Source organism: Fukomys damarensis, unplaced genomic scaffold (genome assembly GCF_012274545.1).
Source record: "Fukomys damarensis isolate Sample0158 unplaced genomic scaffold, DMR_v1.0_HiC HiC_scaffold_19, whole genome shotgun sequence".
In the NCBI taxonomy this organism is placed as follows: domain Eukaryota; kingdom Metazoa; phylum Chordata; class Mammalia; order Rodentia; family Bathyergidae; genus Fukomys; species Fukomys damarensis.
Genome location: NW_022900931.1, coordinates 39,017,028 through 39,034,091, shown reverse-complemented (window position 1 = coordinate 39,034,091; position 17,064 = coordinate 39,017,028). Strand labels below are relative to the sequence as shown.

Below are 17,064 nucleotides of genomic sequence, written 5' to 3'. Positions count from 1 at the left end.
GCCAATTTCTGATAGATCATAATTTAATATATATTCATGTTTTTATGACAAAATTATATTTATACACACAATCACACAGGGCACAATGTAATGTTCAAATATTAGTAATAGGTAATTATCATCTATTAAAGTAATGACATTTCAGCAATTTAAATTGCTTAATGACAAGATAATTTATGCCCAACATATAAAACATATATTACAGATAACTTTAGAGAAGACAACAAAAGCAATAAAGCATTCTATATTACCTTAGGCAAGTTTTTAATCTAAATTTAATCACTTCATTGATTAAAGAGATTAAAAGTCCAGTCATACATATATATCTATACACACATGTATAGCAACTAACGAAAAATCAGGTTATAAATAAAATCATTTAAAAACAAATTAAAGACAAAAGAACAAAAATAATGTGGGCCTAAATTGTCTTGTTCTTTATATAAAGTCTAATTTTCAAGCTGTGTTTTGCAAGTTTAGCTGCAAAAATCCAGAGATAATTTTCTCCTGCCTTTTTTTCCTGTACCATGGGGATTGAACCCAAATTCTTTGCACTGAATTACATACATCCCTAGCCCTTTTTATTTTTTGAGATAGGATCTCACTAAATTGCCCAGGTAGGACTCAGTCTTGAGATCCTCCCAAGTGCTGGGATTACCATCACACCCAGCTCTTTTTCACACATAATTTTTATGCCCTTTTTTACTGATTATATAAAATACATAGGTCTTCCATTCTCAATACTTCTCCCAGGGGAAGTCAAATGGTTTGCCTAGGTAGTGCATATCATTTTTCTTTTCTTGTTTTTGGAGATGCTATCAGGCTAGGTATCCCAGGCTGGCTTCAACTCACTATCTTCCTGCCTCAGTCTTCCAAGTGCTGAAATGATAGGTGTGTGTCACCACATCCTGCTTCAACTGTAGTTTTAAGTGCCTGGTCTAAAACCACGCCAACAATGTAGTTTTCCTTCCATTTTTTTTCTTTTTGTGGGGTTCAGAACTGAACAAGGCTTCAGGCTCTTCCATCATTTTTATTTGAACCAAATAATAACAGTTAAAGGAACATGGAAAGAACTGGACCAAAATCAAGGTGAAATGTCACGTAGGTATAAAATTACAAACATGTTAACATACTAATTATGGATCAAAAAATTAAGTTTTTACAAGGATTTTATAAGCAGTCAGGGTAAAATCTACTGCAGAAAATACACTGTACTGAGTATCATTAGTTGAAAAGAACACTGGCACTTCATGAGGTCAGAGCAGCTGAAATATCATTTAACTCCTTGATTTGTGTAGTCTGCATTAGGATGGGAGAGGCTACTGGAATTTTCACACTGTTCCTCTACCTTTGGGGAAACAGCTTGTTCTTGAGGCTTTTTGTTCTTTTTAGCAAGCTCTGAAGTCACAATCTCTAGAGCAGGCTGACAAGGCCTTTCCACAGGAACCATTTGCTTCCTTGCTTTTGCTTCCTGTTCACGAAGCAACCTTTCTACCTCCACTTCAAGTTCCAATGACTCCTCATCAGGCTGTACATCTAGCTGTTGCATCAACTCCTCCAACTTCTTGGCTTTGCGGAGCTCATTCTGCTGTATGATTGTACAAAGGTGTTCCGTGAGTTGCTCTTTTATCTCAGTCTTGCGCTGTAGATCTAGCTTTGCAGTAATATACTCAGTTTCAGCTCTGTCAAACCGCTTCCTATCAGGATAGATACAGAGATTGATCCATTAATTTTCCATGGAAGAAGATACTGAAAAAAGGTCTAGAAACAATAATTGAGCTCCAACATTGGGAAAAAAATGTACAAGGGAAGCATAAGTATTAATACCTTACAAATACCTGACTATGTTAGATAAATCAGGCTACCAATGCTGAAACTTTCAAACATCCTTATATGGATTCACCTGGTATAAAAATATTCTTCTATACCAGTGACAGTGAACCTTTTAGAGCTTCCAGTGATACAAACAGCTTGCTATGACACGTATGCCATAGTTTCGTCACCATGTTTCTTTACTAGTTTCTTTCTAAAGCTATGCTTGAGTGAAGGCAGGTTAAGAGTGTTAATTCAGTGATGTGCTCGCTTTAGGGTTGGAATGGGGGATGGAGGGCTCTCATCTGTTGTGTTTGTCAGTTTCTGTGGTATAAATATTACTACCTGGGACAATTTTGAGTTATCAGTGTGACACCACTAAATGAAAAAGTATGAAGAGATGCATACAATCTGCTCTCATGCATTTGTGTAAGCTAGGTGCAGCACACTAGTGGATTTTATGACGTAAAACAACAAAAAAATGAAGAAAGTAGAAAATCTGTCTTTCTCTCCCTTGCGATCAAATCTGAGATCTTTCTGTGTGGGATTATAGGCATGCATCAAGTCCAGCAAAAACCTGTATTCTTAATTTTTTTTATTAAGGAAATGAGTTTAAAAATTTTTGTTCTTATTACTATGCTTGCAGTACATGATTACATTCATCATGAGGAGCTGGTATTTGAACTAAGAAGTGCTCAAAGGAACTCTGTTGGATATCTGGGGCCCTTATCTCCATGTTTTATAATATTCCTACTAATGAATGTTCTTGTATCAGTTCAGTCTTGCAACCTTCTCTGTAGTTGAATCAATACTCTGCCCCTTCCCGCACTCAAACTTCCCTTCTCTGCAAGTCTAGGTTACCCTGAACCAGTCCAATCCAGTAGAGATTTACAGACCAGGCTCATGAATACCAAGCTGAAATTAACACTTCCAAATAGGTCCCTAGATATCTACTGGTATTTTGCCCTAGATAAATCAACCTCTCTCTCCCTGCCTCCTTTCTTCCTTCCTTCCTTCCTTCATCTCCTTCTGTCCAGAAACATACATATATATTCTCATATAGAGTGATTTACATTTAAAATACTGATTAGTTTCCCAAGCTGCACCTCTGCTATGGGAATCAGGTGGATAATACCAAGTCAGATCATGAGCTTGTTTTTAAAACGCTCTTTGCTATAGCATCTGGTTCCACTGATTCACTTTTAGTTTTTCAGTTCTTTTCTGAGCAGTTTTAACTACCTGTACAGATGAGCATACAATTTTTATCCTTTCTTAGCAGTCTTTTGTTTTTAAATTTATTTTAAAACTTTTAATTTTTATTAGCACTTGTTTGCAGTATGCAATTACAGTCATCACAAGCAGGTAGTACATGCATGGAACACGTCTCAATTCTTTTTATGTGCCCTTCTCCACTCTTCCCTCCATCTCTTTGTCAGAACACTTGTAAAGAACAAAGAAAATTCACTTTTTAAAAATAAAGAGAATTATATTTTGCCATTACTACATGGGTCTAAAGGACACTTTTATAAGATATATTATAGGATATTAGAAATATTTTTCCTATATGGTAAAACATTTTGCCATCTCATCGTCCTAAGTAGTTTCTTCATTATTTATCAATTATTCCCATTTATGAAAAAAATTAAACCAATAAGAAAACAGAGAATGATGGAATGATCTAAAAAGATGATGCAATAATGAAATGAACTGTCACTATTTAGTTTCCTGTGTTCCAAATACTATGTCACCACAAGATGGTATAAAAGACTAGAAACACCATCAGTATAAACTGTTCTTAGGGTTTTAGTTTGTTTAGTTGGTTTGGCATTTTGAGAATGGGGATTTTGAGACAGAATTTCACTGTTTCCCAGGCTGGCCTCAAATTTGTAATCCTCCTGCTGAGGAGGTGGGATTATGGGCAGGTACCACCACACTCAGTTATTCTTAATTTTCACTGAATACAGTTGAGAATTATTTTTTCATTTTCATATTGGCAAAGTAGAGAAAAATGACAGAGAAAGACTTTACCACAGTTAAATAAATCATTCACCTAGTAATCCATGGAACTTTTAAATATTGCTGTATTGACTTTATAGGAGAAATGATATAATTAAGTGATCTGAGAAGAGTAGTATTCTGAATTATCCAGTTGGGCCTTAGGTACAATCAGGTGTAGCCTTTGAAGAGAGAAGGCAGAGGAAGCAATGTGACCATGGGGGTGTACAGAATGGAGTACAGTCACAGGTCAAGGAGCACCTAAGGCCACCGGAACCTGGAAAAGGCAAGAAATAGAACCCTACTGTTTGAGAAAGCATGCCCCTGCTGACACGGGCAAGTTGGGATGTGTGAAACAAGTTTCTGATGTTTTAAGCTGTACAGATTGTGGTAATTTGTTATAGCACATCTAAGAAACTAACACAAATGCAGAGTCATATTCTTTAGAATCGAGGTGTTGAAATTCATCAGTAAGTTAAATCTCAGAACCTGAGTCTTCAGAAAAACCCATCTTAGATGAATTTCCTGAAACTCAGGAATCACTAAGTGAAAAATCTATTTCTAAGAACAAAAAAGGAAACATGACATTCTCATGCAATTAATAATTTAACAGGCAAGAACTCAGTCAGTGTAAGTGTCTGTCCTGTCCTGCTAACAGGATATAGCTCATTCTCCCATTTCTTCATGTTTGCAAGCCGACTATTTTGATACAGAGACTTCAAGTTTTTTTCTATGATCCTTTTTATTCTAATTTCTGTAAACTGTTCATAAAGTGATTTAAAAATATTTGTGCACACACACACACACACTTGTGTGTGTGTGTGGTGTCTATTAAGTTTACATGATAAACAGGAATGATTATTTTTCCCAGCATACATACTCAGCCACCTCTCTCCCTCAGTGGTCTGTACAGACAAGCACACTACGCTGTACTCTTGGTTGTGGCAGTGGCACTGGCTCCTGAGTTGGAACCTCCAAGTGCTGTCTCCTCAGAGGTAACTGTCCTAAGGTTACTCTACACAAGCCAAGTTTAAAGTGGATTCTGACCTAATTAGTATCCAAGAACCCTTTATGGATACAACACTACAGAACTAAGATAGTATTTTTATTTTTAAAAATTCAGGGAATCTCTTGGAGAAACTGACCACCCTGAGATTATGTTCTGGGAGCAACCTGGACCCCAATACTATACTACCAATCTATACTTTCTCAATAACCACAAATGCAAATTTAGAAAATACTGTCTTAACCTTATGCACGTACAAGTCACAATCCTGTTTCTAATCACAAGCTTCTCTTTGATTTATACCTCTAGAGCTTAATTTTTAAGGCAGAGTTAACCAGCATCATTTACATATAATTATGTCAGTAAAAGTACTATGAAAAACTAACATCTTTAGTTGATAAAAGATATAAAACTATGCAATGTAAAATATTTTTATTATGCAAGAATTTACTAAAACTGCATTAAGAATATATATTGTAGGATGCTATCTTCTTTATCTGGTAGTTCCACCCTCTTTGTGGTTGTCTCTGAAGGCTGACACTGGCACATCTTATATCACATTCAACACACAAAGGCACCCTTCTCCAGCTCCCACTAGGACAGAATTACAACAATCAAGATTTTCCATTGTGATACCTGCATTATAACTGATAATAGGAATGATTCATATAAATGTAAGGCGTAAAAATGATCTCTTGCCAAACTCATGTTATAGAGAATAAAATGCTAAAAATCAAGGCTTTAGTTTTAATCTTAATAAAATCTTGGTTACCTCAACAACCTTATTAATAGAAATCAGGAGCCTCTAGTTATCAGCTACTGATGGCATTAATTTAAATTTAATTAATAAAGGCAGCCCTATTACATCACATCAAATAGCGCATGGTCAAACAACAATTACAAGTATCACAAGGACAACCACAAACCTCTTGAGCACTAAACAGTAAATTAAAAACCACAATCAAGCATTTCCGCTTTATTAAATTGTTGTATAAACATTCTGATGTTGTGGTTTACCCTGCACTAATGAGGCATTCTGATTGATTTCTAGTGTTACAGAAAAATGCAAAACTGAGTCATTAACACAGCATTCCCTTGTGAAGAGACAAACTGGGATGATTAAAGCAATGTAGAAGGGACTGAAAACCTTGAAATTGGACATTCTTTTTGCCCTTTTATCTGTTTGCAAGGTCCATGTAATTCTTTACATGTGTTAGTTGATTTTTAAAATGTTCCATAAAGACTTTTTCTTTATAAAAAATGTCAATGGTTAAAAACAAACACATCAAACCATTTTGTACACTGTATAATCATGAAGAAAAAATAAGAGAAAAAGCTTCAATATTCTTCAGAATGGTATTTTCTTTAAAATATTCATAAACTTTAAAAAATAACAAGTTGTTCTTATTTTGATGAAAATTGAAGTGAGAACTAGACTCCAATTCTATAGAGACCATATTGAATAATTAAAAGTTTTAACGGAAAGACTATTCACTTGGTGTTAGAAGAACAGTTTTGGGACAAGTCATTCAGACATTTACTTTATTAGATCATAAAATATTAATATGGATCCCAAACATTAAACAGCCAAAAGTTTACCCAGAAAGACTAAAATGTCAATACAGGAAATAATACAGGAAAATGTTCTAACAGGTATATGAAGAAGGTTAACTCTAACTGATAAAGCAGGCTTAAGGGAGACTTCACAGAAGAGAATATTCAGGAATTGGCATGAGAGAGGAATACAGTAGTTAATGGGCTTGTTATGAGACTTACAGGATGAACACAACAGCCACTGCCCTACCCAGTAACAAACATTAATTACATCAGATTCCCTGTTCAAGGTTCAATGTCCCCAACTCACTGTGCATATGAATAGTCTAGGCTGGCTTGATCAATCCGGTTCCTGAGGATTCCAATGTCAGCTGAAACCATGTCATCTAAAGCCTGTAACTCCTTCTGGATCCGCTTTAGCTTCATAGTCTCTGCTTGAGTTCTTTTAGATCTAGAAAATCAGGAACATGAATAGCAGAACAAAAAGCACAAAGAAACATTTGAAAACATGATATACAAAAAGCAAGATCCATATTATATATCTCTATATACAGATAGATATATCTGTAATAAGAATATATATATATGATTGTAACACAATTTTTTAAAAATTAGAAAAAAAATCAGAGTTGAAATAAATGCTTCTGACATTTTGGAAGATCTGTAAGAGTTTTTTCCTGCAGTTTCCCAAATTTTCTAACAACACCTACTAATTTCTTAACAATGCAACAAGGTGGATTTTAATTCTTTTTTAAATTTTTTATTTTAAGGAGGGGTCTCTCTAAAGTCACTCAGCAGCTTAGGCTGGGCTTTAACTTGTGATCCTCCTGCCTCCGCCTCCCAGAGCACTGGAATTACAGGTGTGCATCACCATGCCTGGCTTATTTTTAAGCTTTCTTAGGACCTGTTTTACCATACCTTCATTGCTTTAATTCTTGTTCTCTAGTCAAAACTCTAAGCCCTCAAAGCTATCTGTGGGGCTCAAAATCAAAACATCCTTTTTTCCCCTAGTTTAAAAACATATCCAACTTCATCATCTTTCAGTTCCTTCACCACCTGTCCTGAAGTACAATACACACTTAAGAAACACAAGCATAAAATAAACCTTTAATCATGATTTCACTCATTTCAAAATTTCACTTTCAAATGGGGGAAAAAACCCAACATGAAACCATGATCCTGCAACTTACACTCCCCTTTCCACTGCATCATGCATTGGTAATTCATTTCTGCCCGCAAAAGTTCCCTTACCAGTAAGACAAGCATTCATTATCTATTAATAACCCATTTATGTTGCATTTCCTTACATTTCTATATCAGTCTTAAATCACTAGCGCTAAGATGTTCTGAACTTGTAAATTGTTTTTGTAAAATCCCTAGTAAACAGCATCCATACTTCTTCTAAATTGAAAACTAATAAAACTTCAAAGTAACCAGATGTGGGGGGAAAAATATAAGAGGGCAATACACGTGTTTGTTTTTTTGAAAATTGTAAGCTGCACATCTCCTACACTCCTGGAAGATGCACCAGCAGAAAGGGAAAAAAATCATTTCAAATACACACATCGCTCTGACAGTTAAAATTCTGATTGCTCTTATACCCACCTACTTTCTTCTTACATTTTCCCCTGCCTTTACATATACTCCAGTGTCAAGCAATAATTATTTTGCTAGACTTTTCTAGAGGTTTAAAAAGAAAAGGCCAGCAAATAATTGCAGTCAGCTCCCAGTATTCTCTGCCATTGCTTTACTGATTTGTGAAGAGATAACTGACAAAGTTACACAGGGAGGTGCAAGAAACACCAAACCTCATACAGGGCTAACAAGGGTCAACCTGAGTCACCAAAACAAGGTTAAATTACATTACATACTGTATTAGTGGGCACAGGATAAGTGTAAGAAAAATGCTCATAAGAAATGCAATTAAGATCTGAGGCAGTGTAAGTCACTTGCGTAGATCTACAAGTCAGATCATTTAAAGTTTTTCCATATTAAAATTAAAAATCGTATCCCTTATATATCTGCTCACTTATACACACTGATAAGTGAATTCCTGCTTCCCTTATGAAAATGCACATGGTTACAACTGAAAACAGTAACGCTGGTCCTCAAGTTTTAATTGCAGTGGGCTTATAAGTTCATTATGATTTAAACTTTAAAAGTCCTCCTTAATAAATTAAAACTGGAGTTTCAGTATCACTTATGAAGCAGTTTGTTTAGTTAGCCTTCCAAGTAACAACTATAAAGAAAATATCATTTTAGTAGGACAGTCCCAGGAAAATACATATAAAACATGACAGAACTGACTGCAGTTTATGAACAACCAACCTCTCCTGCTTTAGGTGCCTCACCTTTCTGCAATAGCTTTTGCCAAAAGAGCTTTCTTACGTTTATTTTTCTCTTCCATTAGTCGTTGTTCTTGTTGGAGGACTTCCCAACGAGACTTCTCCTGCCTAGGGAGAAAATAAGTTTTACAAATGAATTTACAAAAGAGACTATCCTATCTCACACCTTACAAGTCTCAGTCTCCAATGTATAAATAAAGTCTAATCAGGCAAACTACATACATTTTCTTTCAAAAGTCCTCTTAAAAGAAACTGTCTGCAGCTCATTATTCTGTTCTAATAGGAATGAACTACATCTGAAGCAAAAAGGCTTACACACACCTTTGAAATCCATTACTTGTACATAACCTAAGAACTCTCAAACTGGAAGCCAGAGTACTATGGCATTTTTTAAGGAGTTTATGAAAAAATGTGTATAAGTTAATTAGGTATTATATGCAAAATGAAGGTTAAAATAAATTGGTCTGTACCTGAGGTTGTATCTCTTAAAGAAAGAGGTTTGGCTTCTTTTTTATTTTTATTTTTTGGTTTTTTGAGACAGACTCTTCTATGTAGTCCAGGCTGGCCTTGAAGTCACTATGTAGCCCAGGCTGCCTGAAACTCACAATCCTCCTGCTCAGCCTCGTGAGTGCTGAGATTATAGGTATATGCCACCACGCTCAGCTCCTTTTAAGAATTTTCTATAATGAAAATCCCCCATCACTTTAACATCCTTAAAACAATGACCAATGTTTCCTCCATACACTGCATATTTTTTTCCATCTCTCAAACAATGAACTAAAGTCAAATGGAACTGGGGTAAAGAAAACTTCAAAGATCTTAAACATGTATTGCCTTCTAATTCTGAAAGAAATATATTAAAATTTCCCATAAAGTCACGAATTTGATGGCAACTTAAATTAATCAAGAGCAAAAATTGTTTATTCTCATTACTGGTATTTCTCACAGCCATGATTTCAAGTCTTCTATTTGTAAACCCATTAACCATTTCCAAAATTGTACTTTTCTCTTCATCACTACAGCTTTCACTTTGGCCTCAACATTGGTCTTTTCTCAATTTTTACCACGCAGGCACCTCCTCACCCGGCCTCCCTCCCAAATGGTCAGCAACACTGACACCTGGCATTTCTTGAGCCACTGTTCACTCTTTTCTCCTTGAGGCCTTGGCCTCAGGCTGTGTCAGCAAACTCACTAGAATTCACTTTCGTACTTCTCTACTGCCTACCATTCTCTGTCCACCTTTGCCTCTCCCAGAGAAATCAGATGCCATCTGAGAACGTTCCGCAGAGTATACCTCAGAATATCTCCTTTTTATCAATGGCACCTCAGAGTGTCTTCCATGAATGTTCTCCCAAGTACTTAGAAAAGGAATTTCTCTAATGATATCCACTCTAAATTGTCCAGCTCAGCTCAATGTAAACTCAGCCTTCACTAGTTTCAGGCCCTGATTGGCGAATTCCACTTAAAGATATATAAATGTATGTACTCTTTCAATGTTGGCTTCATAATTCATGTAGCACTGTAATTCTTGTCAACATGAATTTAGCCACAAACCCCTGGTAGGCAGGAAACATTTTAAAACTCACAGTACAGAATCCAGATCATCAGAGATTAGAAATGTATCTGAGATTAGAAAAAAACACAGAAAAGTAAAAACAAAAACAAAAATGCCATCTCCTCTCCCCAAATACTTTTCCAAGGATTCATGAATTACAGAATGGCATTTTTCATAAGAGTGTGGCTAAATTATTCTGCTTTTTAAAAAAATATAAATACATTAAACAACCTGGGTATGGTGGCTGGGCAACTTAGTTGACTTTTTTCAAAATTAAAAAAGGGTTAAAGATGTAAGCTCGGTATGAAGTCTCTGGTTTAATTTCTAGTACAGGAAGGAAGAAAGGAAGACTCCCTGATGCAAATGAATTGTATAATTAATCCCTTTAATTTCCAACAATCTCTCTTTTGCCTGTCCTGTTATGTTTCCTCATAAATTTTCTTTTCTGGGCCACTGAGGAAGTCAGCTGGAAGGTGAAGAACAGATTTAATTTGGGGAGTGGTACTGTGCCTATAAAAACTGCCTCTGGTGGGTGTAACTGGCTATAGACTCTAGATGCAGACACACTTAAATGTGAATCTCAACTCTATTACTAGCTGTGTACTAGCTTTAGAAAGATGTCTTTTCTGAGTTCTGGTTGCCTCATCTATAAAGTAAAAATAATAAAACATACATTGTAAGGCTGTTGTGAAGACTAAATGATACAAAACCTATAAAATGCCTAAAACTGTCCAGCTCATACGATATGAAGGTGGAACTACTTTTAATTAGTTTATGGATCACATTCCTCTACCTGGATATAAAGCAGAGAAAAATGTTAAAACCAACCGACCAGCCCATTTCCTTAAAGCCCAATGGGAATAAAAAAGATAAATAAAAAGTCTTATTAGACTTACTAACAATTCCATTTTCTTTTTCTCCAATTTGCAATCTGGCTTTGGAGGTAGAACCTCAAAGTTTTCATGACCATCATAGGAATTCTCAAGTCCTGCTTCCCTGGGTTGACTTCCAGTATCCGGTAGTTTTCCATCACCAACAGGAGAGGTGAGTGCCTCAGGGCTAGGACAAGTTGGCGTGCAAGTTGGCGTAGAAAGCAGTTTCTGACTGCTAATTCTCTGTTTTTGGGCAGAAAGCATTTGCTCTGGAGGTAATGAGGTTGAGCCATCTTGAAGTCCAAGTTTTTGGCTTTGCTCTTGTAGGGCTTTTTCTCGCTGAAGTTGTTGTCGTGTTTTCTTTACAGGAAGTCGGCGTGGTGGTTCAAATGAATCTATATAAAAGAGAAAAGTGGAAAATTCCTTTGAGTGAGCAGCAATAATCCCAGTTTTTCTAGAATATAAAACATTGATATTGAACTTTAATAGTTCTAGAGTTTCTTCTGCTCTGTTCTCTATTTTGAAAAAGTGCAGGAAAAATCTGCCATTTTCCTGTTAAGTTCAACAGATTTTACATCACACTGCTAAAATTTAACAAAAACTAATCTGGCTCTTCACAGGAAATCCATTTATATGTGATTAGGTCTTAGAACACTAAGGTGGATTTCTTTTTCAACTTCATTTGATAATTAACTAATGTCAACCAGTCAACCAATGAACTAATGTGGTGCATGGTGGTGGAAGCCTATAATCCCAGCTATTTGGGAGGCTGAGGCAAGAGGATTGCAAGTTCCAGCCCAGCTTGGGCAACGTGATGAGATGGTCTCAAAAAATAAAAAGGAGCAGAGGTGTAGCTCAGTGGTGAGTCACTTGCACAGCACACATGAGGCTAGGTTTGATTCTCAATACAGGAAGAAAAAAAAAGATTTGACTAATTTCTATGTAGGTGAACTGAACTGTCTGATTCTCTGATGTGTTTTATGTTTGATATATGGTTCTGCTTATTCTCCTTAAACAAAATGCTGATTAGGTATCAGATGAGATTCCCTTCTTTTTTCCAGTTTTAGTAGTTCTTGGGGCAATTTGATACACAGGTAGACATTATAAGAAATACAACTAAACAAAGTCTTCTATTTTTTAGTAACAGTAGTTAATTATGCATTTTTTTTTCCTTTCACCTTACAGAACAATGGAAGTTTGTATTCCCAAAGTCTAGCCAGGCTTAAAATCAAGGTACTCAAATTAATTTTGGCAATAGCCCAAGAAAAGTAACAGAGCTAAAACAATTGGGGGAATATTTTAAAGCATAAATTAAACAATAGTACTTCTATTATATATTTTGTTTTGAACTGCCCATGCCAGTGTTAACTTCTTAAGGCAGACAACTGGAGAATATGACTCACATTTATACTATATTGAATAAGATCTATAAACAGTATTCTCTATAAAATGTTTGGGAAATGAAATTATGGATCCTTCAAATAGAATTTTTCAATTCTGCATTTTGACCTTTGAAACAACACAAGCTCATTATTTAAATTTCCCCAAATGAGTTAAAAGCTCTGGAGTCAAAGTCCCAGCTTTGCTTCAGATCCACTTATTAACCTCAGGCAAGTCAGGTAACTATTCAACACTTCAGTGTTCTGATCTGCCAAACCAGTCGCAAATTATCTGCTCTATTCAACTTATGGAGTTAATGTAATAATCAGATGAAATATGTAAAGAAAATATTTTTGAAGAAGTCAGAAATACTATGAAAATTAAATGCTATCGTGTACTTTACCCAGAAACACAAAGTATCTTATGTATCTTGCCAACAGGAACTTATTTTTGACTAGGGATTTTCATTGACATCTTTGAAAAATTGAACTCAATACCTATATTATTAATAAGTTTTCTGCAACTTACTGTAGCTTAGCTTCTATTTTATTTTGTATTTTTACAGAACCTACCTATAAAATAAAAATGCTATTTAAAAAATTCCCAAACAATAAGTCAAAATTCATACAATTATATATTGTCTGCTAGGGGCTGCAAATATCAAGGAGACTGTAACAAAGTGAGGAACATAAGTCTAGGGTAAATAGGGTATCCATGGTTATCTCTAGTCAACTGCTGTCATTAAAAAATTTAGGTCAGTGTAACCAGATATTTTGAATGTTCATAATTAAAATTCAGATTTTCATATAAAATACCCTGATTTTTAAATATAGGGAACCATGTCAATTGTGAAAATTTAAGATTATGCTATTGGAGGAAACAATGCTGGAATCTCAGTGGCTTTCAGCAACAAAGATTTATTTCTCATTAATGCTATGTGCTAATTTTAAAGGCCAGGAGGGGGATTCTGCAGATCAGCTTATAGTATGGGAATGGCTTCTTAAAACTCAGAAAATGTTGGCTATTAAAAAGGAATGACACATTTGAATATATTAAAATTAAATACATTGTTTACCAAAAGATATCACAAGTATAAGGTAGGAGACATGTCTGTAATCCAAGTACTACAGGAGGAGGAGGCTAAAGGACTACAAGTTCAAATCTTCCTGAGCAACTTAGTGAAACCCTAATTCAAAATAAAAAATGAAATAAAAGGATAAGGGATTGTTAAGTATTACAAAAAAAAAAATTTCGTCTTGAAGCTGGGGTGTAGAACACTGGTACAATGCTTGCCTAGCATATACAAGGCATGGATTCAAGGACAATAAAGAAGTTTTAAAAATTAATATTTCAACTAGAAATTGACAGCACATGGCTACATTACTTCCAATTTGTTTCATGAGATTGACTGCACCTCAAATTTATGTATGTAGCACATACACACTCTTCCAATTTGTATGGATATAAAAATGAAACCTGCTTGTACTAGGTATAACTGTTGTTATATTGCTCCTCTTCTGGAACACAAGAGAATTCTATGTCTTATCTTCCCAAATCATGTGACTTACTTTTATTAAATAAAATATAAGTAGAAGTGACACATGTCATTTACTGGTGAAAGCATTTAACTGCCAAGGTTCACTTTTCAATCTTCTTTTCCTCTTGCCATGGTGAATTCCCATATGACAGCACCAAAAGACAGTGTGAAGTCACTGTGTGGCAGTCACCTGGCAACCCAAGTTAGACATGATAATCAAGTGAAAAATTCTTATTAAACAAATGATATTTCATGGTTGTTATTTCAGCTTAACTTGATTTAACCTGATTTCATAATTACCAATACACCACCAATGTATCTGAAATTCCCTGTGTACTCGCCTCTCCTGATCACATTCGCTTGCCTTCCAATCAACCTGAATTCTGTTTCATTTCATAGACTTAATAGATTGCCTATACACCTAAAACAATATATCCACTTTATGATTTCACTCGTATTAGTATCACTCTTATATAAGTAGTATTATATAAATAGTATCTTATATGAGTGTGCATTATATATATCTGCCTGAAACTTGCTCCTTTTGTATATTTGTATAATTTATACATGTTAATCCATCTAACTATAGTTAATACGTTCCTATCAGTCCAGCGACTATAGCACTTATTTATCCGCTCCCCTGTTAATAAATACTTTGGTTGTTTCTTTTTAATATCATAAACAGTCTCTTAAGAACACTCTTGACCACATTCTCCAGTCTACATTCAAGTATCTCTAGAGTATATTACCTTCATTTTTGCTTGTAACCAATTCCATCTTTCTAAATTATTTAATTGTATTTTTAAGGTTGGAGAACAGCTAAGATAGGTCTAAAAATTAAAGATCCAGTTCTCAGACTTTTACAAATGTTAATGAAAGAGGAAAAGATTTAGAGGCAGAGCTGGGGTCTCTATGCCAATAAGTATGTTTGATCACGGGTATATAATGATCTAAGATGCTTTCTCTGTGCTTAAGGTAGTCCTAGATTAGTGATTTACAGTTCATGCTCTATCATCTCACTATCAGAACAGATCCTTGATTATCCTCCACCTATCCCAAAGTGCAGAGAGAATTTACTTTTACTCAACAAATGTAATGTCTAGCTATAAGTGGACACATGCAGGGAGGACTGGGAGTTCAAGGTTAGTCTAAGATATATAGTAAGACCCATACGCAATACAAAGCAAATCTATTGTTTGATTTAGGCTATTATTTAAATCTTCTTTGCCATGGCAAACTCATCTCTGCCAATGCATAACCTCTGTGAAAAATTCCAAAGCTCCATTCAATCCCCAGCACAATGGGGTTCCTCCTAGCTATAGTAGTAACTTCCGCTTAACATTTACTCTTTTTACTTCATGGTCTGTTTCATTAGACTATAAGTTCTTTGATGGCAAAAACAATGTGTTGTTTATCTTTGCATCCCTAAAGTAAAAGCTGATACTTGGAACTCTGAAGATCTGAAACAAGGTATCCTGTATTGTGTACATCTGGATATGTGAATGGATGTCAAAATCACACAGCAAAAGAATTTGAGTGCAACAAGCTAGAGAGTCAGTTAACCATACACTGTGGTACATATAAACCTTATGATGTAATTTTAAAGATCTCTGACCAGTCAAAATTTCCACAATCTAAATAATCTACATTGACCCTATATTATTTATTCCCTTTTGTACTTCTCAGCCCTAGATTGTTACCCAATCTACATCTGAATTCCTAAAAATAAAAAAAGCATGATAAAATAAAGTAGTATTTAAAGCACAGAACCAAGAGTGTCTGTAAATTTCTCAGCGTGCTGTTCCCAACTAGGTACAGATCTTAATGAAATTTCAAAGACAAGCAAAAGCACAGTTTATATCACTAAGTGTCCTACCAAGTATCAAACTTAATTCCTTCATCAAAATAAATTTAAGAAAACACACAAGCCCATTCAATTATTCCGTAAACTAGGAGGGAAAGCACAAAATTGTACTTGACACTGAAGCTAGAAGGGCTGTATACACACACACACACACACACACACACACACACACACACACAATTTTTATATGGAAAGGCTTCACCCCTGACCTCTCAAAGACTTTCTGTTTGCTAAGTCTAAAGAGCAGGAAAGAACTGCGAAAATTCATCTGGCTACCAGAAGTGAATGCAATACTCCAGGTGTATTATTAGTCTTGTGATCCTCTTAACCCAATAACCATCTTCTATACAGTCTCATATAGTTGGTGCCTCCCTCTTTTACTCTTTGACTGGATCCACCCTATAAGGGACAGCTAGGCAGCGGACTCATTTCCACTCCCAAGTCTCACTCCTTTCACAGGACAAAGTCAAATCCCCGGAAAGGATTCCCCGATCCTCTTTCCCCGGGCTCGCCCTTCCTCCTAGGCTCACATCTGTCCACCTCTGCAGCCCCTTCAACCCAGGCCGCACACCTACACCTCCGGCCCGATGCGAACACAGAGCTCCCACGCCCCCTTTTCCTTCCAGTTGTAACCCTGCCCATTCTCCTTCGACCCGGGAATCAAAATTCTGCACGCATATCCCGTTACCTTTATTTTGTTTTAGCCTCCTCAGCTCCTCCTCAGAGAAGCCTGCCCAACCCTGCGCCATTCGCCCAGGTTGAGCGTAGTACCCCAACAGTGCCCAACCCTCTCACTCCTGACTGCCAACTGGGCTGCCCATGCACACCGGGTTCTTGCCCGGCCCGGCAGACCAGCCAATCAGCGCGTCACTCCCGGCCCTCCTAAGGACCCCTCAGAGCACTGGTCCCTTCGAGGCTGCCTCAGTCAGTGCCGGACAAACTGCCTAAGCAAACCTTGCTTAATTACACAGATGTTTATTTCCCATCACTTGACTCTGCTCTCTCGCCTGCTTTTTATTTTTGTTGTTTTATAGCTTCAAAGGCGGGAAAGGCAATTGGGGGGGAAAGGACTGCTTTCAGCAGGCAGTGGGGAAGTGGCAGCGAGTCTGTGGAGAGAGGGGGCGTGGCTAGCCCTTGGGTCCTC

At 36.2% G+C, this 17,064-nt stretch overlaps 1 protein-coding gene across 3 annotated transcripts; it reads right to left on the bottom strand.

Annotated features, from left to right (window-relative positions):
• Positions 1-610: 610 nt before the first annotated feature.
• Gorab (golgin, RAB6 interacting) lies at positions 611-16,767 on the bottom strand. Of its 3 annotated transcripts, XM_010615684.3 has the most exons (6): positions 16,609-16,675; positions 14,088-14,246; positions 11,168-11,534; positions 8,719-8,820; positions 6,678-6,818; positions 611-1,697 (listed from the first exon to the last, which is right to left on the bottom strand). In XM_010615684.3, exons 2-6 carry the CDS (start codon positions 14,125-14,127, stop codon positions 1,274-1,276), a joined length of 1,074 nt encoding a protein of 357 aa, XP_010613986.1. In that variant the 5' UTR covers positions 14,128-14,246; positions 16,609-16,675; the 3' UTR covers positions 611-1,273. The 3 variants fall into 3 exon arrangements, with proteins under 3 accessions (XP_010613986.1, XP_010613987.1, XP_019061801.1); XM_010615685.3 differs by lacking the exon at positions 14,088-14,246 and having other exon boundaries at positions 16,609-16,767; XM_019206256.2 differs by lacking the exons at positions 14,088-14,246; positions 16,609-16,675 and having other exon boundaries at positions 11,164-11,239.
• Between the last annotated feature and the right edge of the window lie 297 nt (positions 16,768-17,064).